Raw genomic sequence first — 27,964 nt, 5'->3', positions numbered from 1 at the left:
GTGTGTGTCTAAGACCACAGTACCACAGGCTGGGTGAGTTATACAGAAAGAAGGTTTATTCTGGCTCATATTTCTGGAACTTCAATATCAAGTGGTGGGGAAGAGGGCAGGTGTGGAGTATTGGCTCACCTTCTGGTGAGGGCCTAGTCCAGTTTCCACCCTTAATCTCATTCTCATGTGACTGTGGGGAGTAAGTTTCCAACATATGAATTCTGGGGACACATTCAAATCACAGGATTAAATAAGGTAATCAATGGGAAATAGGAGATATGGGATCACAGAAAAACAGTGAGTTTGGGGGCCAGGTGACACCTTCCTCCAGCATTCCCTCCCCCAGCATTCATGTAGAGTCAAGTCCACCCCTGCAGATAGGGGTGACACCCGCTTGCTTCTTCACAGGGCTCTGCAGAGATAAGGTGGAAGAAAGACTCTGTAGGCTCTGCACAAGTGTGAAGGAGTTTTGTTCTGAAGTTTGCCCTCAAACAAAGGCTGAATAAGTACTGAATTGGCCAAAAAGAGAGAGTGAGGGAAGGAATGTGAATCTTAGGAGGAGTAGAAAAAAGCTTGAATAATTCCCACACTGTTTCTAACACTGACAATTAAGCCAGGGCTCCAAGGAACAGTTCACATTCAGGGGAGGGAGGTAAGGAATTAGGGGCGAGAGGGGGCAGGGAGAGTTTGAGGAGAGGGCAAGGAAAGCCCCTGCTACCAATTCCTGAGAAGACATAGCAGGTCCTAGACTGGTGAGGAAAAAAGAGTCTCTCAAGTCTCAGTTCCCTGTGTCTCCCGTTGTGACCCTGACTCCCTTGTGATGCACAAAGGACAGATCTTGGCCTTGAGCCAAGAAATGCTGCTTCCCAATGCCCCCACCTGGCAGCTACTGAGCAGTCTCAACTATGCTCAGGGTTGGAGTGCAGAGAGAAACGACAGGAGCTGTGCTGGCCCCTAAAGGAGGCTAGCTCGAGGAGTCTCTTCTCTGTGCCCCACTAGGCCAGGGCAGAGCCCCTCGAGCTGTGCTCCCCCATGCCCTCCACTTCCCCTTGGTCAGTCTGACTAGGACATGATGTCAGGGCCAGAGCTCTGCTGGTCCTGGGCTCCACAGGGAGGCTGGGTCATAAATGTCTCTCTCCCTGGGGAGTTCAACCCCGTGAGATGTGCCAGGGAAATAGTTCCACAGATTAGTGCTTGGAGTGGGTCAGCAGCAGCAGGTGGCAGGAACAGGGCAGGGGAGGGAGCAAAGCCCCAGGAGCCCTTGGGAGGAGCCCAAGGACAGCAGTTTTCTTTCTCAGGCCCTAGCCTCCAGAACCAGGAGTCCTGGTATTCTCACAAAGTCCCCACCTGAGGTCCATCTGTAGAGACCAACTATGGTGGTGAATGTGGTAGCATTTCATTTTGACTGAGTCCTATTCTACCTGCTCGGATAGAGGAATTAGTCAAGAAGACATAACAATATATAAACCCCGGAGAAGATAATCTTAGCTAGAGTGCCATAAATTAATAAGGAAAACTTGGTTGGGATTTTCCAAATCTGCACTGAAGTCATGCGGGGGGTGAGGGGGCTTAAATAGCCAAAGCCTCCTAAGACAGCAGAGACCCGAGGGCAAATGCCAGAAGAGAGGCCAGTTTCTGGTCATCTTCCCTCACACCCTGGCTTTGTGCTCTGCTCAGTGGAGGAGGAAGCCAGGCAGGTGAGCTGTGCGTTACAACGTGGTTTTAACCAACACTTTTATCACCACTGGATTTCCTCCTTGGGTAAGTCCTGGCTCAGGGCTGGGCACCCCAGCTGGCGCCTTGCCTCACAGTTCATGCAGATGAGGAACATGCTTCCTGTCAGCGTCAGCATTCTGGATTAACTCAAAGATGAACTTCACCTGGGTCTGGTACGCTTGGACGGAGATTTTCTCGTTGATCCCGTGGATGCTGAGGGAAGGAACATTTTGGGGGAGGAGAGGGGAGCCAAGCGCTGTAGGACAAGTGCCACGACAGAGCACTCTCTCTGCCTCTACCCCTTCCCGGACACTGCAGGCCTTTGACCCTCCAAGCAAGCAAGGTGAGAGAAGCACTTGTAAGGTTTGACATGCTGGTCCTTTCTCAAGTGCACATGGTAAGGAACAGTGGGGAAATGATGAAAAAACTCCTGGGGAGTTCACCCAGTCTTCTCTGGAGTCTGTGGTCTGTTCAATCATCTCTCCTCTGGGACGATTCACTTTCTAATTTTTTTCCTTTTAGACAGACTCCCCTCCTACAGTTTTCGCTAAGCTTCACCTTGCTAGTGGTAAGACGGGATAGGAAATCAACTGTCCAGGACACTGATCTAGTCTCTACCTCGCCTAGGTACCTTACTATTAAATCTCAGAAGCACCCAAGCAAGTGACAAACTACACTTGTAAACTCCTAGGAAACCAAGTTGTGGGACCTCCTGCTGCATCAGTCGCCCAGCCTGACTCCAAGAAGCAAAGTAGTTACTCACCCTCCTCATTTCAACAAACAGAAAAGCACAACAGCCATTCTTAAACTCACATTCAAATAGTTTCATTCTGTCTACAAATGATCTGTGGTGGAGATGGGTCTGGATGTGACAGGTTGTGGAAAACTAAATGGGAATGAACTCTCCACACCCTGGGACTCAAATTTGCTGAGGAGCCCACGAAACTATAAATCACATGTGACAGTTAAAATTAGTGCTCATGTTGGAAGTAGAGAAAATAAGATAGATACAGGGATAAGCACTTTCGCAAAGGGAGTGTTGCACTTAGTGTCTAGTTGGAAGAAAAGTTAAGAGCGTTCCCCCCCACCCCAGACAGGATATTGCTACATAGCCCATGCTGGACTTGAACTTCTGATCCTCCTGCTTCAACCTCTCAAGTGCTGGGATTTCTAGGGAGTGCCTCCATGCCCTGCTTTACCCAAGCATCTTATTTTCAGTAGGCTCTCAACAGTTATCTGAGTCTCTTCACCCTTTATTGAAAACGAAGACATTTCCCACAAACTCTGGGGAGTGGGCAATATTCTGGCAGTGAGGCTGGCTGGTTTCTACAATCTCTCCAGTTCAGTCTATCAAACCCTGGCTTTCTCCCGAGAGCCACCCGCATGGGAAGACACAGGGGCATATATCTCCTCTCTCCTCTACTGCTTACATTTGTCCCACTCACCTACTGAAGCCCTGAGGCTGAAGGTAGATGGGGTTGAACAGATAGATGCCAGTGGTAAGGTTGGCATAGTGTCGGCTGTCCGTGTTGCCAATACAAATACCTACAAATAGAAGAATGGGAGGAAAAGGGATGTGAGCAACCAAACCAATGAAATGTGCTTGGGGGTGGACAACAGAGGTTGGCCAGGAGAGTAGGACCTTGGGTCCCTGAACACAGTATACAGCAATGCCTGGGACCTCTTAAGAGCATATGCCTAGGACCTTTTTAGTTGGTTTAGTTGCCCTTTCTGTAAAGCCTTAGGAGGACCATAGTTTTATCCAGGAGCATGGAATCTCTTTGCAAGGGCATTAATGAGACTCTGTCCTTTTTCCATGATGAGTAGGGAGCCAATGTCTTAGTTCTTCCTCATGGCCAAGGCTATTGAATGTTTCAGCAACCATCAGTCTGGCAGTCATCTCTGTACCACCTGGCCTTTATTCTGCATCCCTCCAGTTGAGAGGTAAACCCTCTCTGATGGTCTTTTGTTTGTTTTGTCTTGACTTGTTTATTTTGAGGTAGGATCTCCTTCTAGCCCAGGCTGATCCGGAACTTACTCTGCAGCTAAGGCTGGCCTTGAGTTCACGACAATCCTCCTTCCTTGGCTTCCCAAGGTCTGGGATGAAAGGCGATCACCTACATCCCTACGTGGGAAACATGATGCCCTGCTATTCTCTCATTCTCTGAGGTTTGACTCTTTCCTAGGGTCCTAGGACACTCTTCCCAGTTTCTTACTTGCCTGAAGGGAGACAGGTCACCCAGCTGGGACTGGGATTTATCCAATAGGCATGCTCTTTGGGAAAAGACATCCTAAGCATAGACTCACGTGTGGAGGGCTGATTACTGATGGTAATTTGTATTTTCTTTCCCTGCCTTTAAAGGAGTTCCAAATTCTGTGCTTTGTGGATTTCTTCCAATTGATCCTCCCCACCCCATAGCCTGACCTCACTAATGGGATTATTGCCACTGGTCCAGAAGGGAAAAGAGAGGGAGGGAGCCTTTGAGCCTGAGAGGAGGATCTAGGGCTCCTAGATGGTCACAGAAATCCTATATACAAGGCACTGGGCATGACTTTCATATTGAAACATCTCATATACCGAGACCCGATTCTGAAATTGCACAGCCATCACTGGGTCAGAATCGCCTGGTGGGATCTGTCAAAGGGGGCACCCATTCCAATCTGGGTTGCTAGAGTTTTCTACTGGGTTCAGTTGGTTTGCATTTTACACAGTTCCCCCGGGGGATTCTCTTTTCCTTGTTGGAGAAGTGTTGTCATAGATTCATTTGGATGGCACAGTAGAAGACTGGTGGAAAGGCAGATAAGGAGCTGGGGAACTGGATGGGGTTAGAGGGGAAGGGGGTCAATATGAATGCACGGTCCCAGAGGCTTTCCTGGGCTGATATTTGGAGCCCCACAGTTGAGCTATTATCTTAAAGTGGTGACGAGGTGGATCCTCCAGAGAAGGGGTGGGTTCTAAGCCAATCCTCCTCTATGTCAGAGGAGATCTTAGCTGGCCTGGGTTAAGCAAGGACCCACGCTCAACTGACCTAATTTATTGTTTCTGTTCCTTTCCTGTTTGCTTTCTCATTTCCACTCCAAGGGGAAAAATATAGTTCCATGCCAATAGGGAGCAGAATCAGCCAGCTGTTTCCAGGATGAACAGCTGGGTTGGGGGTGGGGCAGGAGACATCAGATAGGAAATAGTTCAGCCCCCACCTCCCTCCAGCCACAGGTGATGAAATCATTACCAGGGGTCACAATGTTGACTTCAGGGAAGACGGACTGTATGGTCTGTCGGAGCAGCTGGTAGCCCAAGGCTTGGTCATCAGAGGGGCTGATGGGCAAAGGGTCAAAAGCTCTCAGCACATGAAACTGGACTCTGTCATCAGCCACAATGTTCTTGACAAGTTCTAGGACCTACGGGGCAGAAACAAAGTGGGGTAGATTTCTCACTGATCTGCTTTCTAAGCAGACATAAGCAGTCTGGATGTCTCTCTAGCAAGGCAGAGCTCTGGAATTTATAGAAAAGTTCTTGGGACAGGGTCTTACTTTGTAGTTCAGGCTGGCCTGAAACTTGCTATGTAATCCAGGCTGGCCTCACACTCTTGATATTTTCTCTCTCTTTTGCACTGAGACTTCAGTTTCAACTACCTAGTTATGGGTGACGTAGGAGCTGAGTCTTCCTGGAAAGCAAGTGTGATGGATTTCAGCGAAGTGTTGGGAGGATTGTCTTACAGCCATGAGTCAGATGGAGCATTGAGTAATCAGGAAATTGTGTGCCTGTCTCCTTGGCTTGTGAGCTGAGGGTTGGGTAAAGGTATACATCTGGTAAAATGGGAGTGTGAACCAACTCGAGGCAAGAGAGTAATCCTGCTCCAACCTGAAAGCCTTAGACAGGTGACCAGAGGGCCTACACTTTTCTGTCCTCTCTGTGGGCATTCTCAGATGCACTGAGCCAGGAAGAGCTTAGTTTACACGTAAGGCCAGAAGTCGGGTGCTACTATTGACGTTTTCTCTTTTTGCCTCTTTTCCTTGGGAAATATCTGGAGGAAATGCCTAGAAAATGCAGCCTGAGGTGATGAGAGGAAAGCTAGGGAAACGTCTAATCCCAGGAAGGATGCAGACTAGACTCTGAGGATTAGGTCACATGTGAGAATGGACCAGGAGATTTACCACAGTCCCCTAAGCCTGCCACTCACCCAAGGAAATCCTCAACATCAGTCTCAAGCCATTAAATCAGGCCTCTGACTTCAAAAGGGTGATGTCTCAAGGCTGGGGGATCACCTGAATGGCAGCATGATATTGAGTACCCCTTTTGGTGTTGGTCTCTCAGAAACATGCTAGGAGCTACATCTGGAGTGCTCCCACTTCCGGCTCAGAGATCACCATCTGAGCCAAAGCAAACTTCCTGCAGGAGTGTGTGAGAGTCAGGAGAGGTCGCCTTCTCGCAAAGCTCAGTTTCACCCCAGCATTAAGGTAGCAAATAGGCTAATTCAATACTCAAATCACCAGGGAATTTAGTGATAGAATGCTTGCCGAGCATGCGCAAAGACCTAAATTCATGTCCTAGACACACACACACACACACACACACACACGTCTTGATACATTTTTGACCTAATGTAAGGTCCCCAAAGGTTGGGATTGCGCCCACTGTCTCCTGCCTTAGATCACTTAAGGAGGTTTTTGGCTATAGAACCTGAAGGAGGGCTACAGACTGGCTTCCTTTCAGTAAGAGGCGGGGGCCTGGTGCAAAGGCAGGGACTCTGTCTATCTCATTCCTGTATTCCAGTGACAACGAGCCCACGGAAGACATGTAATAAACACTGGATATTTCAGCTATAAAGATGAGAACCGGTAAAAATAATAACAGGTGCTGCCTCACGAAGTAACTTGTCAGCGTTATACAGGTGGCAGTGCCGGGTTGAGTATCCATCTGACTACCCAAGAAGCAAGTGTTAATGCTTCCTGATTACACACCAGCGGAGGAAGTGAGGGTCGGAATGATATTCCTCTGGGATGGAGGTTTCTGTGGTAAGAGTTCTGAGCCTAAGTTTGAAGAAAGGATATGACACTGATGGAGAAGAGGCAAGACCTCTTTTTTTTTTTTAGCACAGAGAATGACAGGCACAAAAACTGAGGCATGACAAAAGACAGTTGCCTTGGACAATCACTCACACTTGTGTGACATTGGGCAAGCTCATGACCTTCCAGTGCCTCCACTTGCTCATCTGTTTGCATGAGCTGAGATGTTTCTCAGTGTTTGTGATGTGTGTAGTGTTATGCTATAACCTCTGCAACATGTACAAAATGGAAGAAAGCAGTGGGGCCAGGTAGTACAGAAAGCCACACTTCAGTTCACCATAAGCAAGACTTTCACAATCAAGTTGCGAAAGAAAGGGATGATGTATATTAAGTGACAGCCTGCCATGGGCTTTCTAGTAAGCCGTCGTATAGCTGGATGGAAGCTAGACTTGAAAAACCAGACCCAGGTTTCAAATATCCAGGGCTATTTCCTCTAACAAATGTAACATGCGAGAGGAAAAAACTTTACACATTAGAGTCAGAGACCACCACAAGACTGTGAAAATGTGTGAGAAAGACCACAGAGAGAGAGCTGAAAGGTCAAGCCTAAGGTAAACTTGTACATCTTTCCATTGATGGTCCCTTGGTCTAGGCTTACTATTGTACCTCTATTATCCAGGGAACAGGGTCCCTCTGTGAGAAATAACAGGTAGCTAGCTAGCTATAACTTTTTAAAGTTAGCTACTGCTCTTACTTTCCTTCTTTCTTTCTTTCTTTCTTTCTTTCTTTCTTTCTTTCTTTCTTTCTTTCTTTCTTTCTTTTGTTTTGAACAGTGTCTCAATGTGTAGCCCAGGCTGGCTTGGAACTCACTATAGCCCAGGCTAGCTGCAAACTCTCCATCCACCTATATCAGCTTTCTGAATGCCTGGATTACAGGTGTATGCCACCAGGCCCACTAATGCCTCCTAATTATGGAAATAAATGTAGAAGTTTCAAAAAGAAAAAAAAAAGTAAGCTAACAATAGAACTACTCAGCTATTTCATTCCTGGGTATATACCTCAAAGACTATATCCTACCACAAGGACACTTGCATACCCATGTTTATGGCTGTACTGGTCACAATAGCCAGGAAATGGAGTGCAGCCTGCCTAGATGTTCATCAACAGATGAATGGAGAATGAAATGATGGTACATATTCATAGTGGAACTTTACCAAGCCATAAAGAAAAATGAAATTTGCAGGAAAATGGATGGACCTGGAAAATATTATATTGAGTGAGGTAACTCAGATCCGGAAAGACAAATATCACATGTTCTCTTTCACGTGTGGCTCCTAGCTCCTAGATTTTATATATGTGGAAGTGAGTGTGAGCAGAGGCCAGGAAAATAGAAGGGGGTCCATGAAGGGGTGGGGGAGGGAGAGTTAATGAAACACATGAAAGTAGAAGGGTGAGCACTGAGGGTGGAGGGGACAGAGGGGACTAGAAGCAGGGAGATGGGAGAGAGGAGAGGGTGTGGTGCGAGTTGAGATGTATAAATCAAAATCATGTATGTATTAAGATGCTGTGAGGCAGTGCTACTTGGTATGCTAATTCAAAAATCATGTTTTTAAAAGCTGGGCATGGTGGCTCATGCCTTTAATCCCAGCACTCGGGAGGCAGAGGTAGGAGGATCGCCATGAGTTCAAGGCCACCCTGAGACTCCATAGTGAATTCCAGGTCAGCCTAGGCTAGAGTGAGACCCTACCTCGAAAAACCAATAATAATAATAATAATAATGACAACAATTTTTTTTGAGCTAGGCATGGTGGTCCATACCTTTAATCCCAGCACTTGGGAGGCTGAGGCAGGAGGGCTGCTATGCGTTCAAGGCCAGCCTGAGACTAAGAGGGAGTTCCAAGTCAGCCGGGGCTAGAGCAAGACATTAGTTCAAAAAAAAAATTAATCTTTTTTTCATGGAGACCCGGTTCTACTGTATAGTTCAGGCTTGCCCAGAAATTACCACAGTCCAGGTTGGTCTCAAACTCACTATCCTCTTACAGCGGCCTTCTTAGTGCTGGTTAACAGCACTTACTGAAGGTTTCATATGTGCCACACCTTCTGAGGTGGGGGCTGCTGTCATCTGCATGCTATTCTGTCCCCCTGGAGCCCTGGCTTTCTCAGCTGGCTCCTTCTCTTGTCTCAGTGCATTTCCTCCTCAGAGAGGTGTCCCTGGCTCCCGTATTTAACTCTTGCCATCCCACAATCACCCTGTGATAGGGAAGCCAATTATCCTCTTCCTGTCGTTTGCCACTCAAGAGCTACCTTGTGGATTTGATGACTTGCTTATTGCTATTCCTTCTCACTGGAATAGACATGCCATTAGAAAGAGAATCTTGGGCTGGAGAGATGGCTTAGCGGTTAAGCATTTGCCTGTGAAGCCTAAGGACCCCGGTTCGAGGCTACATTCCCCAGGACCCACGTTAGCCAGATGCACAAGGGGGCGCATGAGTCTGGAGTTCGTTTGCAGTGGCTGGAAGCCCTGGCGCGCCCATTCTCTCTCTCTCCCTCTATCTGTCTTTCTCTCTGTGTCTGTCACTTTCAAATAAGTAAATAAAAAAAAAAAAAAAAAAGAAAGGGAATCTTGTTTCTCTTGTTCACTGTTATCCCAAGTGTTTAAGAGAATGGCTAGCTGTGTCTGGGGATGGAAGATTATAATCTTATCTACCTTGGGGGCTGAGGTAGAAGGATTGCCAGTTCAAGTCCACTTAGTGAGATCCTTTTAAAAATAACAAAGTAGAAAAGGGTGGAGATGGGGCTAGGAATACAGTGGTCCTAAGTTCAAATACCAGTACAGGCAAAAAAAAAAAAAAAAAAAAAAGAAAAAGAAAAGTCCTGGTCCAGAGAAATTGGACAGGTACATGATAAATAATCAACAAAGGAAGGAATCTTCTCACTGAGCCTTCTTAGTGGTAGATCCCAGACATCGCTAAAGTGAGGCCTCTGGAATCCTTTCCCAGTGACCTTATTTCTCCTCCTTGAGCCCATTCAGAACAAATGGCAGTCTTGGTCAATGCAGATAGGTACAGGAGCCCAGCTACATCTCTACCTGGTACTAGACTAGGTGCAGATGGAGGGAGGACTGTGGAGGCTGCATATGTTCCCGTGGGTCCTGCACGAGGCTCTAAGCATGCGGTCCACAGGCCAGGGAGAGGAGTGACCAGGAGGAAAGGGCCCCGCAAGCGCTCGGTAGGGTGGAGACTTTCCATTCCTCACTGGGGCAGGTGGGCAGGATGAGCCCCGGGATGCCAGAGTGTCATCAGATAGATAGACCTCTGTGGTGGGAGGCGAGAGCATGCCAGGCCCAGGGAGATGAAAGCCCCAGCAGGATGGGAAACAGCTCTTGGAAAGTGATGAAGTTGGAATGAGCTGGAAAAAAAAAAAAAAAAAAAAAAAAAGCCTGGTGGAAAGCTCAGCAAGGGGAATTCAGTGATTTCCTGGACCCGTGAGCCCCCCGGGGAGAGGACAAAGGTTGGCATCTGATGAAAAGCAGCAGAGCTCAGGGATCACCCTGGGCCAGGCTTCCCCTTCCCCAGTGGTGAGGTACCTCCCTCCCTATGTGGGGACAGATGAAGTCCTCCATGGGCCCAACTTCTGAGAAAACTGTGGAAATCTAAGTGTCCCTAAGCCTTTGTGTTCTACAAGGTACCACCTGTCTGATAGTTGTTGGGTTGGCCTTTTGACTAATTTTTTCTTTTTAAGAATTACGTATTTTAATTAATTAATTTATTTGAGAGAGAGAAAATGCAAACAAACTGCTGCAAATGAACTCCAGATGCATGCGCCACCTTGTGCATCTGGCTTACGTGGGTCCTGGGGAATCAAACCAGGGTCCTTCGCCTTTGCAGGCAAGCGCCTTAACTGCTAAACCATCCCTGCAGCCCCGCTTTTCTTTTTTTTGAGGTAGGGTCTCTAGCCCAGGCTGGCCTTAAACTTCTTATGTAGCTGAGGATGACCTTCAGCTTCTGATCTTCTTGTCTCCACCTCCCAAATTCTGGGATTATAGGCATACACCAGCACACTTGATTTAGGTGGTCCTGGGATCAAACCCAGGGCCTTGTGCACACTAGGCAAGCAATCTACCAAATGAGCTACTTCTCTAGGCCTTGGTTAATTTTTGTTGTTTTTTGAGATAGGGTCCCACCCTAGCCTAGGCTAATTGGAAGTCACTCTACCAAGCTGGCCTCGGACTCACAGTGATCCTCCTATCTCTGTCTCCCAAATGCTAGGATTAAAGGTATGTGTCACCATGCCCAGCTCCCTTCATTATTTTTTTTTTTTTTCCTGAGGTAGGGTCTCACTCTAGTTCAAGCTGACCTGGAATTCACTATGAGGTCTCAGGGTGGCCTCAAACTCACAGCGATCCTCCTACCTCTGTCTCCCAAGTGCTGGGATTAAAGGCATGCGCCACCATGCCTGGCTCCCTTGGTTAATGCTTGAAGGTTCAGGTTCTTCTCCTTTTGGGGGGATGTGGGGAATGTCAAACCCAGGGTCTCCAACACGCTATGTGAGCATTTTCCCATTGAGCCGTATCTCCAGCCATAGGTTTACCTTTTGCATTCTTTTTAGTTTACCCAGATGTTTCAATAGGCTGTCATTCCCTACAGTTGTCAAAAGTTCTGTGTTAACTTATACCCATTAGCTTTTAGATAAAGGTCACTGTCACAGACCTGTGTGACCCCCAGACCCCTGGTTCCCCGTTATACGCTCCAGCAGCATCAGGCTCCTTTTCCTCACAGCATCACTGCTGATGTTAAGGGTTATGTTACAAACTTTCCAGCTGGTACTTTGAGATGATGTCCCTCTAGACATGAAGTGTTTAGAATGTTCTATTAATAAAAGCTTTTCATTATTTTAAAGTACTGGGGATCAAATACAGCTCCTTGAGCATATCAGGAAAGCACCCTACCATTAAGCTACATCTGGAGTGCAAGAGACATTCTTTGTCAGTTTTTGAACTGAGGTTTCTCTGTTTTGAACAGGCTGATCTTAATGTCCTCGGCTTAAATGGGTTTCCTTCAGCCTCCCAAGAACTGGCTCGATAGGGACATACCAACTCTCCTTGTTCTTTCCAAATTCTAATCTCTAGATGCCAACATGACAGGATTTTGAATCATCATAGAAATAAGTCTCTGGGCAAGTCTGTGAAGAATTTTCTAGATTAGGTTAATTTAGATAGGAGGGCCAACCCCAACTGTGGGTGCCACCATTCCACCAGCGGGCATCTTGGACTAGATGAGAAGAAGGCTGGCTGAGAGCTCGCACTCATCATGTAACCGTGAATTTGTAAGCTGAGATAAGCGTTTTCTTTCTTACCTAGTTTCTGGTCACAGCAAAAACAAAGTAACTAGGCTGGCGTGGTGGCGCGCGCCTTTAATCCCAGCACTCGGGAGGCAGAGGTAGAAGGATCGCTGTGAGTTTGAAGCCACCCTGAGACTACATAGTGAATTCCAGGTCAGCCTGGGCCAGAGAGAGACCCTACCTCAAAAAACCAACAACAACAACAAAAAGTAACTAATATAGCACTTGTCCATTTATGAGACAAAAGCCTTGAAACCATCCTACTTGCCTCTCAAGGTATACCCCAGCTCTCTTTCTGAACATCTCTTCCTCTCTCTTTATCTTTCTTTCTTTCTTTCTTTTTTTTTTTTTTTTTGGCTTTTCAAGGTAGGGTCTTACTCTAGGCTGACCTGGAATTCACTATGTACTCTCAGGCTGGCCTTGAACTCATAATGAACCTCTCATCTCTGCCTCCTGAGTGCTGGGATTAAAGGCATGCTCCCCCAACACCCAGCCCCTCTTCCTCTCTCTTGCAGGTTAGTGTTCCTTTTCCACCTTATGATCCTGGCCTCAGCTCAGACCTTCATCTGTACTGCCTGAGATGCTGAGAGGGCTACCTGACTGTTTCTCCCATGCTTGCATGACCTCGGCATTCACCGCCACCATGATCTCCCCAACAGCAAATCTGAGTTGATTTGAATGTTATTTGGAACTTTTCTCCTGTCAACGGATGGGAGCCCAAAGTCCTCAGCACACCATGCAAAGCCCCGACCTCCAAGTAACAGCTCTGTCACCATCAGCCTTCTGTCCCCTTTACTTTCCAATGTATCCTGTTCTGCAGCATAGCAAGGTCCCAGTGGTCTTTTTCCACCTAGCGCTAAGGAAAATGGTCAGTGTGTTGACTCTCTGAGGTAGCACTGGTTCTCTTCTTTGTAGCTGTTCTCGGGTAATTTGTTCATCCTGGCTGGTTTAGCACTGGTGCAGGGCTTTGGCTGGGGCAGACGCAACTAGGCCGCTGGATGAACTTTGGCCACCTGGTGGCTCTGCATCTCACTCTTCCTCAGCTGAATGACGGTGGTGCAGTTCCTACCTTAGTAGGTGATGTGAGGTCTGAATATTTGCCCAGGTGCCTTCAAATGGTGCCAAGCACAGTGAACCCACTATATATATTTGCTACCATTGTTATTTTACTTTATTTAGTTATTTATGAGAGAGGGAGAGAAAGAGAAAATGGGGGCACCAGGGCCTCTAGCCGCTGCAAATGAACTCCAGACTTCTGCACCACCTTATGCATCTGGCTTTCATGGGTACTGGGGAATTGAGCCTAGATTCTTAGGCTTCATGGTCAAGATCTTAACTGCTAAGCCATCTCTCCAGCTCTCTCTCTCTCTCTCTTTTTTTATTGGTTAAAGGCACTTTGTTTTTTTATTTTTTTTGCAAAGCTTGCTGGCCCAGGTTTGATTACCTAGTACCCATGTGAAGCGAGATGCACAAAGTTGGCACATGTGTCTGAATTTCATTTGCAGAAGGCCAGAGGTCCTGGCACACCCATATACTCATTGATTCTTTTTATCTCCCTCACCCTCTGATCATAAATAAATAAACAAATATTTCTTTTTGTTTCTTTTCTTTTTTTTTTTAGTTAGGCTATTTTTAATATATTTTTAAATTTTAAAACAGGATATAATGCAGTATATAGGTATAACCCATTTTGTTCTGTTTACCTACCAAAATAGGACCATATGAGGAAATGGAAATACACGTGAACAGAGGTTAATCAGGAAGGCTCTTAGTGTAGGGAGAAGGTAGCTGACGTTGTCCTATCCAGGATGTCCCATCTCGCTGCACTGGCCTTTTCAACTTCAGTGTTAAAGCAGTCCACCCAACACCCCAGTGATAACACAGTTAGTTTGGGGTGTACCTCTCTTTCTTTTCTTTTTTTGGGGGTAGGGGTTTCAAGGAAGGGTCTCCCTCTTCCAGCTCTTTTATTCACATACTTTTTTAAATTTTGAGGTAGGGTCTTGCTCTAGCCCAGGCTGACCTGGAACTCACTATATAACCCAGGCTGGCCTCAAACTCACAGTGATCCTCTGACCTTAGCCCTCCTCAGTGATGGGATTAAAGGTGTACGACACCACATCTGGCTTCTGTTGCTGTCATTTATACACATTTACCTCTCAGCCCCAGGCTCTAAGTTCCCAGAAAGTAGATACTTCCTATCCTAGACAAGTACATAGGAGCCTTTGAAAACTGGAGGTGAGACTGGCTTGGTCATAGGATGGTAGCTAAACTCAGGCTTTGAGGGTCTCACCTAGGTCTCTTGTCTGAAAACATATGGCACCTACCTCATGTACTGTCTGTGCAGGGTGAATTCGGAAGTTGATTATGGCCCGGGCCAGTGGAGGGATGACATTTACCTAGAGAGAGAATCACAAACCTGGTCTGAGCCCACTTCAAGTCTTCCAGAGCCTTCCCTGCCCAGAAAATGCCAACTACCACCAGTAGGGAAGGAAGCAGCTCCTTTCATTTATGGAGCTGGGCTGAAACTTGGGGCTGCCCTTGTCTTGTCTTCTCTGGGCCCTTGACGTGCTGTTATATTTAGCTAGAAGGGGCTGTGTGCAGGCTTGAGCTGAAGGGGTCATAGAGCTGCTCAGAGGATGACTGCTCTCTCTGTAACTGCTGAGACATCTCTTTGCTCAACCACTGGGAGCCATCTGTATTCATTTTCTCAGGGCACCCTGGACATTTCTGTCCTGTCCCCAGATTACAGCCCAGCTACAAATTCCCCACCCATAAACTGGGAGGCTCACTTGACGTTTACTCAGTGTTTACTCAGGGCAGAGCTCCCAGAGCCTCCTGGGTCCCCACCATAGTACAGCATGTTTAATTCCCCAGCATTGATGTGGTGGTGGTTTTGCATAGTCATTTGTAAACTCTGCCTTTGTTTTTTGCAGGGAAACCCGCTCCTAATCAGAGAAGATAGGGTACAGAGTGGTTTTTCCTTAGAGGCTGGGAAACAATTTCCCAATGACACATCTTTCTTTGGACTGGTGATGTGCCAAAAAGCATTAGACACAAGGACAGACTGGGCCAGTACAAACTGGCAATGTGCTTTCTGAATAACTGCAACCTTTGTGTGTGTGTGATTTCTCAATTGGCAGTTGGGAGCAGTGCTATTCATATAGCTCTTAGAAGGATGGGGTGAGAGCTGTGGAAGCAGCTCTGAGGATCAAACCATAGTTCAAATGCAAGGGCACTTTACTATATTGGGGAGCAAGCACTACAGCAGCTGGGGAAGACTGATTGGGTCATGTTACACAGTGAACATCCCAGTGAGTTATGCCAGGAATGAATTCTATAGCATCGTTCACTTACACTAGATTTGGGTAGCCAGATTACCAGAATTCCTCAAGGTCACATTATACTTTAAGCAAACGGTGTCCCCTGAAGTTGTGCTGGTGACACTGATTGCTATAGGCACAGTATAACTTCCTTCAAGATTTCATAAAATGGGACTGGAAAGATGGCTCAGTGGGTAAAGGTGCTTGCATGCAAAGCCTGTAGGCCTGGGTTCAAAGTCTGATGCAAAAAGTGGTACATCTGGCATTGTGCTTTGTAGTGTTAAGAGACCCTGGCAAACCTATACAACCCCCTCCACACACACATATGTGCAAATAAATAAAGGGGCTGGAGGGATGGAGAAATGGCTTAGCAGTTAAGCGTTTGCCTCTGAAGCCTAAGGACCCCAGTTCAAGGCTCAATTCCCCAGGACCCAAGTTAGCAAGATGCACAAGGGGGCGCATGTGTCTGGAGTTTGTTTGCAGTGGCTGGAAACCCTGGCACACCCATTCTTTCTCTCTCTGTCTGTTGCTCTCAAATAAATAAAAATAAACGAAAAAAAATAAAGGGGCTGGAGAGATGACTCAGCAGTTAAAGAAATTTGCCTGCGAAGCCTGCCAGCCTGGGTTTAATTTCCTAGCCACCTATGTAAAGCTGGGCAGGCATCCATTTGCAGCAGCAAGAGAGCCTTGTGTGCATATGCACACAGAGAAACGCAAGCACACATGTGTAAATAAAAAAAAAAAAAAGAATTTCAGAAGAGTTTATGCTTTTGGGTGGCCAGGATTAATCCTTTAAAGAGAGATGTGCCTTAGTGGCCAGTCCAACTGGAAGTTGGACCAATTTCCTGAGAAGTAATGCATAGAACAGAAGTTAATCACACTATTTAGTCATTTGAAACTTATTTCTAGAAAAGCAATTATATTTGCTAAGACAGATTTTGGGAAAAGATAACATACAAGTCTTAAGTGTTGTATATAGTGAACAAATCATACATTTTATAAATGGCATGTAAGTTTCTCTCTCAAATTGGATAACATGAGGGGAGCATATATTAATTAGTCACTAAATCCGGTTGATAAATCTTTCAAAACAAAAGATTTTTTTTTTTCCATCAAGATAGGGTTTCACTCTAGCTCAGGCTGACCTGGAATTCACTATGTAGTCTCAGGCTAGCCTCAAACTCATGATGATCCTCCTACCTCTGCCTCCCAAGTGCTGGTTTAAAGGTGTGTGCCATCATACCCTGTGGAAGATTTTTTTTTTAAAGATTCTATAAGGTTGGCTCCGTAGTACAGCACTTGCCTGGAGTGCATGACTGGCTCTGAATTTGACTCTCAGTGCTATGAAAACTAAGTAAATACATAAACAGAAACAAAGATTTTGGGGCTGGAGAGTTGGCTTAGGACCCAGGTTCAATTATTTAAGACCCATGTAAGCCAGATGCACAAGGTGGTGCATGTGTCAGGAGTTCGTTTGCAACTGGATGCCTTGGTGCACCCATTCTCTTTCTCTCTCTACCTGTCTCTTTCTCTCAAATAAATAAATAAAAATAAAATATTGAATAAAAGACTTTGAGCTGGGTGTCATGGTGCATGCCTTTAATCCTAGCACCTGTGAGGCAGAGGTAGAAGGATTTCTGTGAGTTTGAGGCCACCCTGAGAATAAGAGTGAATTCCAGGTCAGCCTGGGTTACAGTGAGACCCAACCTCAAAAAAAAAAAAAAAAAAAAAAGATTCTGAGATTGGAGAGATGGCTCAGTGGTTAAATGTGTTTGCTTGCAAAGCCTGATGGCCTGGGTTTGATTCCCCAGTACCCACATAAAGCCAGATGCACAAAGTAACATATGGTATCTGGAGTTTATTTGCAGTGGCAGGAGGTCCTGGTGCACCCATTATCTCCCTCCCTCTCTTTCTCTCTCATAAATAAAATAAAAAATAAATTTGAAAAAAACTTAAAAGTAAATACATAAAGATCTTTGATTGTAGAAAGGATTGAAGACTTTAGTCTACATGACCAAAGTGCTACATAAATATGAAACATGTTGAATTATATTTACAACATGGGTCATAAGACACAATTCCCAAATAAACCCCTCTACACTAAAGTTTTTGGGGGGATGGATAGACTTAAGGAACTTGGGAGGGTCATGAACTCTCACCACTGAAACATGCATAGATTGACATGGCCAACAGTCTCCGCAGGCTGTAGACCTTCACTGAGGGTCTTGCTCTTGGGCTTAGCCTATTGATGATGGAGGACAGTGGCAAATGTCAGCACTGGCCCTTCTATTATTCAAACCATAGCCAGAACAAGAAGAAAAAGCCCATAGATGCCAGGCATGGTGGCGCACACCTTTAATCCCAGCACTCGGGAGGCAGAGGTAGGAGGATAACCATGAGTTTGAGGCCATCCTGAGACTACATAGTGAATTCCAGGTCAGCCTGGACTAGAAAGGAAAAAGGAAAGCAAAAGCCCAGAGATACAGTCAAGGGAGGGGTGAATGGGAACTTGGGGAACCAGGAGTTTTACCTTGATCCCTGCATGGAACATGGTGAGGGCTGTGGTGGTCCTGACCAGTGCATTGGTGATGTAATTCCTCTCCATTAGTCTAAAGCAAAAGACCATGGTTAGACTTCAGGAAGCACTAATCAAAGGGGAGGAAGAAGTGGCTGGAGGTTCACCATCCTTTCTCTGTCTGCCTCAGTCTTGGCTGGGAGAGGTTCATCCTGTATGAATGGCATGTAGTATCTGTGACTGAGGGATGATTAATCAGGCTCAGGTAAGCCAAGGAGAGAGGGGCTGGGAGGTATGTAGGTTTGGGGGTGGGGAACATAGAAGAAGGAAAGGGAAAGATATTACCTGCTTACAAGGGGCCGAAAGAGCCATAGGTTGTTCAAGAGTATATTGCCGGGGAAGGGAAACTGAAAAGGAAGAGCAGGTTAGCAGGATCGGAGGGGTCAGAGAGACACACCATCACTGCTGAGGCCTGGGTCTCTGTACTTCAGGCTTCCAGCAGCTAGGTCCCCCCCCTTTACTGAGGTTAAGTGGCTCAGTCTCTGTGGGAGTGAAGCATTTTCTACCTAGCTGGGCATATCTGAATCATTTCAACAATTGCTTAGCAGCCTCAAGGATGAATGGGAACCAGCTTCCAAGGGTCCCTAGGTGGGTGAGGTCTTAGGGCCCCATGAGCTCCAGGTAACAAACCTCATTTTTGCTTAACTGGCTAGGAATGGGGAAGAATGGGAAGAGCCCTGGTCAGCATTGTGACCCTTTCATTACTCTCCAGGTCCTTCTTTGGTCCCTTCGGGCACCCCTTCCACAGATGGCTAAGAACATGGGTTCCTTCTCCTGCACCTCATTTGCAAGTTGCTCCAATGTCTTCTTCAATGTTCCACTTCCAAACATATTTGGCATTGGTGTCTGCTCCAGACTGGAAGAGAAATGGAAGTTTTCAAGACCTAATTAAACCCAGGCCAAGATAAGTGGCCCAAAGAAGAGAGAGAAGAGTGCAAATTTCAACAAGCAGGTCTGTGATCCACCTGCCTGCCCTTTCCACCAACTTGGCTGTGCTGAAGACCCACAGTGGCAGCAGGAACCTTCTCTGGCCATAAGTGCAAGTCAGGCTCCTGTCCTATTCCTGCCCCTCTTCCCCTCTGTCCATTCTCATAGTGCCTACTACATTGCGGCAGGACTGCCAGTCTCCTACCCCAATTGGTGCTTCCTTAGGGCAGGGGTAATTTCATTTTTGAATTGTGGCACAAAGCATTGACCATGGTAGCTTGTTATTCAATACCTGACGAGTGCCATTCTCCCACTTCACTAAAACAACCCAGCCACAGGTGAGATCTGCTTCTGCAGATCCTGTTCGTCTCACCCACAGCCCGCGGCCCTTAATTTAGTTTTAACCTCTTGCCAGGACGGTGGGAGAGTTTAGTCAAGGATGACTTCCGGTTTCTAAACAGCTTAGCTAGACTCTGGACTACACAGTCCAGTGACTTGGTTTTTGTCTGCTGGCCTCTGTAGGCCCTGATAGATCTTCTGACACCATCCCTACTAGCCTGTTAGGTTTTTCTCTCCTGTGGCCTGCACCATGGCTTCCCAGACCAGCTTCAAGGCAGGAAGCCAGGGCTCCTTCCTATCAGAGTAGAAAGGTGCCACTTCCAAGCAAAGGCAGGCACAGGAACAGGGTCCTCTGGAGCTTCTTACCGGCTGACAGCGGCCGAGAGGATGCCAATGCTCGTCTCCTTTGGGGGCGCTGAAGAGTGGCCTGGAGTCATGTTTACTTGCAGCATGAGGTCCAGTGCACCCTTCTCTGAGACTGAAATCCTATAGGAGAGGATCAGAAATGGCTCGTAAGTGTTCATTCAGTTATCCCATAGGCCCACAGGCCTATTTGCATGGATGTCTGATGGCCTTGGAGGTAAGCTTTATGCTGTTTTGAAAAGTCTACCCTAGAGGAGGGAGGTTAGGGGAAGCCCTGGGACATGTTGAAGTGAAGGCGGGTGAGGCAGCAGGGAAAAACAGAGTACCTCTCATAGTTTACAGATACCAGACTGGAGTCATCTCCAGTGGGGGAGAACCCTTCTCTGTTCCAAGGTAGAGGATGGGGTATTCACTCACATGGCAAAGGGCTTGCTGAGGCTGGGAATTAAACCGTCCATGATAAAGCTCCCCTCATCCACAAGGAAGGCCAGCTGGACGCCCCTCGCCTGTAGCAGTGCTGAGATCTTCTGAGCCCCTTTTGTCCCATATACCTGAAGATATTGAACCCAGAGCCACAGTCCTTCTCAGCCAGAAATAGACCTAGAGATAGTTCATGGAGACTCACACAGCTCATCCAGAGGCTCCAGAACCTTCCTGCCTAGGCTTCTTTCAGTGAGGTGGGGCCTAAGACAATTCTGCCTCACAAAATATTCCTATGTCAAAATGGAAGAGCCTCTCTCCACCTTCCTACCATTTCCTGCTCCCTCCCCCTAAAAAAAAGTATGCTCATTGTGGGACGAAGACAATCTAAATTCTGATCTGTCCCTTCAATCTCTGTAATATGAAGTGACATATATAATTTACATATGTATATGTGAGTGCATGCCAAAACCCAGGATCAAACCCTTGGTATTTTTTTTATGGTTTTTTTTTACAAGGTAGGGTCTCACTCTAGCTCAGGCTGACCTGAAATCCACTATGTAGTCTCAGGGTGGCCTCAAACTCATGGTGATCCTCCTACCTCTGCCTCCTGAGGGCTGGGATTAAAGGCTTGCACCACCACGCCCGACTAAACCCTTGTATTTTAATATACTATTATTATGAAGAGTAAATGGCATTACTGAAAATAAAACATACTCACTGATCTCTTTGTTCAGTTCTCTTTCCATTATACCAAGGTTTCTTGGGGTATAGTCTGTCAACTATAATGACTTAGACATTACCAGGGAGTTTGTTAAATATCCAGCTGGATGGCACAGGGTCCAGGAACTTGAATTTTGATCACAATCTTTAGATAATTCTGGCATTCTGACACCGAGAAGCTGACAAACAGCTATACAATACCAAGGAGACCCTTTGGCTGGGGAGCACACTGAGCTAGAGTGAAGTTCCCCAAAGGGGTCCCAGAGAGACGGAGGTACTGGCTGAGTGAGCTCTACCTCCTCATCGTGGCCCAGTGCAATGAAGAAAGATCTTCGGGGTTGGTAGTTCCTGGTCAGCAGGAGATCCAAGGCCTGCAGAATTGCCTAGGGTTCAGAAGGAGAGAAAGACTCACCACTTAAGAAGGATGCCAGAGACATTCATCTGGTTGATGGAACTAGGATCTGACAGACTGGCTTTAATGAGAAAAATTCAAGTGGTCTAGGCCCAGAGCTCTGCATAAAGCAGGAAGCCCAGGCTCCTCCCTATCAGAGTAGGAAGGTGCATATGTTTATCAAAATCAGCTGAAAGGAGGGTGTGGGTGGTACATGCCTTTCATCCCAGCAATTGGGAGCCAGAGGTAGGAAGATTGCCTGTGAGTTCAAGGCCACCCTGAGACTACATAGTGAATTCCAGGTCAACCTGGCTAGAGTGAGACCCTACCTCAAAAACTCAAAATAAATAAATAAATTAGTTTGGGCTGACTGGAGAGATGGCTTAGTGATGAAGGCCTGTGAAGCCTAGGGACCCAGGTTCAATTCCCCACTACTCACATAAACCAGATGCACATGGTAGTGCAAGCATCTGGAGTTTGTTTGCAGTGGCTGGAGGCCTTGGTGCACCCATTCTCTGTGTCTGCCTTTTTTTTTTCTCTCTCTCTGTTTCTCTCATAAATAAATAAATAAATAAATTCAAAAATCAGCTGAAAGGGCTCCTATACAGGAGATTATCAACACCAATTCCTACACACATGAGAAATCAAGATTCATAAAAAGGAAGTGACAAATTGATGCCTGAAACCCAGGTCTCCTGGAGTGATGGTTCTGCTCAACCAGAACCTCCTTCCTCCCAGGAGCCAATTAAATAACCCCATTAATCTTTGGGCATTAAACTGAGACATTGACCCCAGCATTTCAGACCATCACAGAATTCTTGTTGTCCAGGGTGCCCCGGCCATGGATGAAGCCATCCTGCTCCAGCCCCGAGAATGGGGGCACTTCCCAGCCTTCTTCAGGGGCAGGCACTACATCGAGGTGAGCCATCAGCATGTAGGGCTGCAAGCTGGGATCTGAGCCTTGGACGGTGAACAGGTGGCTATACTTTTCCACGACTTCGTGCTTGATGAAGCTGGTGTTGAACACTGTAGGAAAGACTAGAGGCAAAGGGATAAGGAGCAAGTCAGAAAGCCATGTTTAACAGTGCTTTCTTTCTACCTACAACTTCCTGCTCCTAAACAGCACCAACACAAAGCATGTGTGCTCATTATGGGACAAAGACAGACTAAATTTTGATCTCTCTGTCCAATCTCTCAAATTCCTCATATACATACACATGTATGTGCATATCCATATGCTATACATATATGTATATATGTGTATATGTATACATGTGTATATACCAAAACTGATTTTTATTCATTTATTTGAGAGGGACAGGGGGAGAGAGAGAGATTGGGAGATTGAGAGAGAGAGAGAGAATGGGCACGCCAGGGACTCCAACCACTGCAATGAACTCCAATGCGTGCGCCCCCTTGTGCATCTGGCTTACGTGGGTACTGGGGAATTGAGCCTCAAACTGGGATCCTTAGGCTTCACAGGCAAGCACTTTACTGCTAAGCCATCTCTCCAGCCCCTAATGAGAAAAGAAAACAGGCTGGGCGGGGTTGGGGGGCAGGGCTGGAGAGATGGCTTAGCTGCTGGCCTATGAAGCCTAAAATTTATTTATTTATTTATTTGAGAGAGACAGAGAGAATAAGATAGAAACACACACAACACACACATACACCCAGAAGAGATTGAAAGAGAGAGAGAGAGAGAATATAGGCAAGCCAGGGCCTCCTGCCACTGCAAATGAACTCCAGACATATGTACTGCTTTGTGCATCTGGCTTTATGTAGGTACTAGGGATTCAAACCTGGGCCTACAAGCTTTGCAAGAAAGCGATTTGAGGCTCGATTCCCCAGGACCCACGTAAGCCAGATGCACAAGGGGGCGCCCGTGTCTGGAGTTCGCTTGCAGTGGCCGGAGGCCCTGGTGCACCTATTCTCTCTCTCTCTTTCTCTCCTTTCTGTATTTGCCTCTTATTTTTGTTGCTCATAAATAAAAGTAAACAAAAAAAAAAATTAAAAAGCCGGGCGTGATGGTGCACGCCTTTAATCCCAGCACTTGGGGGGCAGAGGTAGGTGGATCATCGTGAGTTTGAGGCCACCCTGAGACTCCATAGTGAATTCCAGGTCAGCTTCAGCTAGAGTGAGACCCTACCTTGAAAAACTAAAAAAAAACAGGTTGGGATTGGTAGCACGTATCTGTAATCCTAGCATTCAGAAGGATGTGTTTGTATGTATGTAGGCACATACGTGTGGTGGGTTCATGTGCATGTGTATACATGTGTGTGGAGACCAGAGGTTGCTATCAGGTGTTTTCCTCAATTGTTTTCCACCTATTTTTTTTTTTTTGAAGTAAGATTTCACTCTATCCTAGGCTGACCTGGAACTCACTCTGTAGCCCAGGCTGACCTCATACTCATGGTGATCCTTCTACCTCAGTTTTCCTAGTACTGGGATTATAGGCATAAGCCGCCAAGCCTGGCTTTAGTTCTCTATTTTTCATCAACAGCTTTGGCAAAGACTTCCAGCCTGGCCTTCCAATGAGGTATGAAGCACTCATTAGTCGCAGGTCCATTTGTCCCAGAGAGGGGGCTACTTTCTGCTCCTAGGTCAGATTTCCACACCTTTAACATCCTGAAAGGGCTGTTTTATATGTGGTTGTGTGTGTGTGGGGGGGGCTCCCTACTTTCTATGACGTTTTCACAAGGGGACAGAGATCCAGAGTCTTTTCCCCCTCTGACCCATCCTTCTTAGCTTTGCCGTCCATGGTGATGGAGATGAAGGGAGAAGATGGATAGGATTGCTCAAGGCTGTCAGTTGCTTAGAAGCTAAGTAAGTAGTGTGTTTGTAATGGCTGTGAGTGGACCCAGTACGTGGACTGCATGGATGCTGTGTGGGTATGGGTACGTGTATGACAGTAGAGGTAAGAGGTGTAGGAGGCATAGTCCTTGACATTTGCACAAGAGAAGGAATCCTTATTCTAGCATTGATGAAACAATTTAGGACAAGATTGAGAGAATCAAATTCCAACCCTACAGCTATGCTGCCTTAATTCTTTTAAAAAAATTTATTTATATATTTATTTGAGAGAGACAGAGAGAATAAGGTAGACACACACACACACACACCCAGAGAGAGATTGAGACACAGAGAGAGAATATAGGCAAGCCAGGGCCTCCTGCCACTGCAAATGAATTCCAGACACATGTATTGCTTTGTGTATCTGGCTTTCCGTAGGTACTAGGGAATCAAACCTGGGCCTACAGGCTTTGCAAGCAAGCGCCTTTAACCACTGAGACATCTCTCCAGCCCACAGCTTAGTTTTGTAAGGGGAAAATCTATCGTCATTACTCTGCCTCCAGTGTGTAACTGTTGGACTCTCCCTTTTGTATCTCCCCGCTATGTACAAACTCAAGAGAAACTTAAGAAATAGGCTGTCCTGTCATCAGTGACAAAGGACACTTTCTTATCACCTTGTCCATGGGCTATGTCTCAGTATATCTCTGCCACCCACTGCCCTTAGTTTATAACTGACCTTTATGAATATATTCTCCCAACTCAGCCAGGGCTGTGGTGTTGGACTCCTCACGGCTAAAAGACACTGTTGGAATCTGGATGGCACCTGTCAAAAATTCAGAGATGGAGGATTATAGATGGTACAGGTGGTACATTACTGAAAAAAATATCTAAAATCCTAGCTGAAGGTGGAGGCAGGAAGATCACAGGTTTGAGTCCATCTTGGGCTCCTTAGTGGGGGAAACTATAAAACAAACAGCAAAACAAAAACCTCGAACCTAAAATGTACTGAAATTTCAACCTCTTAAAAATATATATATTTTTTGAGGTAGGGTCTCACTCTAGCCCAGGCTGACCTGGAATTCACTATGGAGTCTCAGGGTGGCCTCAAACTCACAGTAATCCTCCTACCTCTGCCTCCCGAGTGCTGGGATTAAAGGTGTGCACTATCACACCAGTTTAAAAACATTTTTATTTATTTGCAAGTAGAGAGAGACAGCCCAAGACGCATGTACCTCCTTGTGCATCTGATTAACATGGGTACTGGGAATTGAACCCATGTCATTAGGCTTTTCAGGCAAGCACCTTACTCTCTGAGCCATCTCTCCAGCCCAACTCCGAAACTTTTTTACAGAAAGGATTTTAGATTTTGGAAGATTTAGGATTTTGAATTTTCAGATTTAAGAATGTTCACCTGATGTGATATAACACAAGCTGGTAGGGGCATAAATATTCCAAAATCTGAAAAAGCCCCAAAATCAGCAACATTTTTTTGGGCCCCTTTTGGACAATGTTCAATATGAGAATGCCATTCTTTTTCCCATATGGAAGCAACCAACTCCTCTTATATTCGTTATCATTTTTTTTTTTTCCCAAGATAAGGTCTTGCTCTAGCCCAGGCTGACCTAGAATTCACTATGTAGTCTCAGGGTGACCTTGAACTCATGGCAATCTTCCTATTTCAGCCTCCAGAGTGCTGGGATTAAAGGCATGCACCACCACACCTTGGCATATTCATTATCTTATCACAAAAGGTAAAACAGTCCTGTGATGTCTTTACTGTTTTCCCTAATTTGAAGATGAGGAAATAAGCTTAACGAGGTTAGCTGAGGTGCCCAAGATTGTCCAGCAACAAGCAGAAGAACTTGGATTTCCACCCAGTTATGGGTAAGATGTGCAGTTCTTCAAGGAAAATAAAGTCCCTGATTAGAGGAAAGTTGATGTTGGATCCTAACTCTGAGTTACGAGTTAATAGAGCCTCAGCAGTCTCTATGCACCCACTGTCCTGGAGCCTTACGTCAATGAGGCTCTTGTGCCTGTGTGTAGAGAGGCATATCTCTTGTAGACTGCCTTGTCCAGTCTCACTGGTTCCTCTGGTTGAATATTTGCCAGCGTTTTGGCAAATGGTGTTTAGGAAAGGGTACCAAAGATGGTCCCATACCAATTCTTTAATCATCCCAACCTCCCTATCCCCTTATCCCAGTTCTTGACTCAACACTAGGTTCACCCCTTCACATCCTGACGGCTTTACAGACTGATCAGGCTCCATCATCAAATGTCAACATCACTGGAAGGGGAGACACCATGAGTCATGACTCTATTTGATCACATAACTAAGAACACGGGGGGCGGGGGCGGAATCACCTAGAACAGCTTGATATTCCGAGGGGGGAGGCAGTCCAAGGACCAAATGGCTTTTGTGTTCTTTGGCTAAGAATTAACCCAATAACATCACAGCCCACCACACAGATGGGGAATCTGAGGTCCAGAAAGATTAAACCGCCTGCCAGAGAGCAGATCTGAACTTTGATTTTTGTACTTTCATAAGAGTTCCTATGGTTTATTGTCTGTAAGTATGGAAGTTATCCATTAAAAAAAAAGGTTCTAAGCCATGTTGCTACGAGGTCTTATGAAGCGTTTGCTTTCTTCAGTGCAAGGGGACTTGCAGCAGCTGCCCATGAACTTTCAGCTTTCTGGGAAAGCTCTTGCCAGACCTGTCGCTCCTGGGGTTAGCGTTTGGTCCCTGCATCAGCCTGTGCATGTCTGCGCAAGCAGTTTCTCTTAATCCACCACTTAATGAAAGGGAAAAGACTGGAGCTAAGCCCAGTGGAAAGCATCTCATGATCCCACAGGATCTAGCACTAACCACAAATGTTCTTTCCTCCTGGGTGACACAGGTTAACAGGATGAATGAGTTGGTGCCTTGTTAGGTCCTTTCATTATCAGGGAACAAGGAACACTCCACGCCCCTCCTCAGAACCATCTAGAACCCAGAGAGTGCTACAGACTCCAGTGTTGTCACTAAGTGTCCGCTCCTTGCCGCGAGACTCTGGGGGAAGATATTTAACTAAGCTAAGCCTCAGTTTCCCTCTTCTGGAGGTAACCCTACGACAACGAAGTCTTATTTTAAGATCTCGCAGAGACTTAACAGCTATGAAACCTCTTAGTGGTTGAAAGTCCTGAACAAACAGCCTGTCGTCCGGTTGGAAAGCAAGCAAGGGACAGGGTGGGCTCCGGCCATGTCAAGAGGGGAGAAGTTGGAGCTTTTAGGCTGAACAGGGGGCACCAGAGAGGAGGGCCCAGGACGGTGCGTCATGTGCCAGGAGGCAGGCTGGACAGGCCTGGGTGTATGGCTGACCTCCAGCTCGAGCCGTGGCCCCGTGCGCAGGGAGAGAAAGCCAGGCTGACCGGGACGCGGGACCCTGGTTCACCTTTCAGCGCCTCTTTCATAGCAAAGAGCTCCTCTTCTCGGAACTGAGCAGGGATTCGCGGCGACCCCTGGAGCTCCCTGCCCCTCGGGCCTGCGGATCTGGAGACAGTGGCAAAAAGCAGCAGCAGCGGCAGCAGCAGCGCGGTCGCCACGACGGGCACGCAAACGCACAGGCGAGCCATGCCCCTGGGGAGCTGCGGCCGTCAGTCGCCCGCTGGAGTTTGGACTGAAGCTCCCCTCCTCCCCGCGGCTCCAGCTCATCCCGCAGCCCGCTTTCCCCTCACCCTACGCCTGGCCAATCATCGCTTGGCGTGGACTGCGGACAACCAATCAACGGGGAGACCACGCCCCCTCAAGCCTTTCAGTGGGTCGCGGTGACTCGCACCACTGCAGGTGAGAGTGCATCGCAGGGGTGAGGGAGCGCCCCGGGGTTTTAGGTCTTGTCTGCTTTGAGATTGTGGGAAAGAAACCCTTGCTGGGCAAGAACAACTCCACCTAAGGGCATGTGTGCACGCGGGTGTGTAAAAATAAAAGAATAAAAAAACTACCAGACCTTTATCGGTTTCTGGCTTCTTCTGAAGTGTAGATTTTGATTTTTCAGTTCCCTAGGTTCTGTAAATGAGGTCTGGGGGTTC

General features: G+C 46.7%; 1 protein-coding gene across 1 annotated transcript; it reads right to left on the bottom strand.

The window, feature by feature from the left end:
* Window positions 1-30: 30 nt before the first annotated feature.
* On the bottom strand, window positions 31-27,546 carry Pm20d1 (peptidase M20 domain containing 1). The gene is made up of 13 exons (XM_004663534.2): window positions 27,331-27,546; window positions 24,639-24,725; window positions 21,918-22,150; window positions 21,018-21,104; window positions 19,996-20,129; window positions 19,582-19,701; window positions 18,730-18,805; window positions 18,235-18,296; window positions 17,905-17,983; window positions 14,379-14,450; window positions 4,938-5,106; window positions 3,153-3,252; window positions 31-1,920 (listed from the first exon to the last, which is right to left on the bottom strand). Exons 1-13 carry the CDS (start codon window positions 27,509-27,511, stop codon window positions 1,797-1,799), a joined length of 1,524 nt encoding a protein of 507 aa, XP_004663591.1. The 5' UTR covers window positions 27,512-27,546; the 3' UTR covers window positions 31-1,796.
* Between the last annotated feature and the right edge of the window lie 418 nt (window positions 27,547-27,964).

Source organism: Jaculus jaculus, chromosome 1 (assembly GCF_020740685.1).
Source record: "Jaculus jaculus isolate mJacJac1 chromosome 1, mJacJac1.mat.Y.cur, whole genome shotgun sequence".
Classification (NCBI taxonomy): Eukaryota; Metazoa; Chordata; class Mammalia; order Rodentia; family Dipodidae; genus Jaculus; species Jaculus jaculus.
This window is presented reverse-complemented; position numbering and strand designations above follow the sequence as displayed.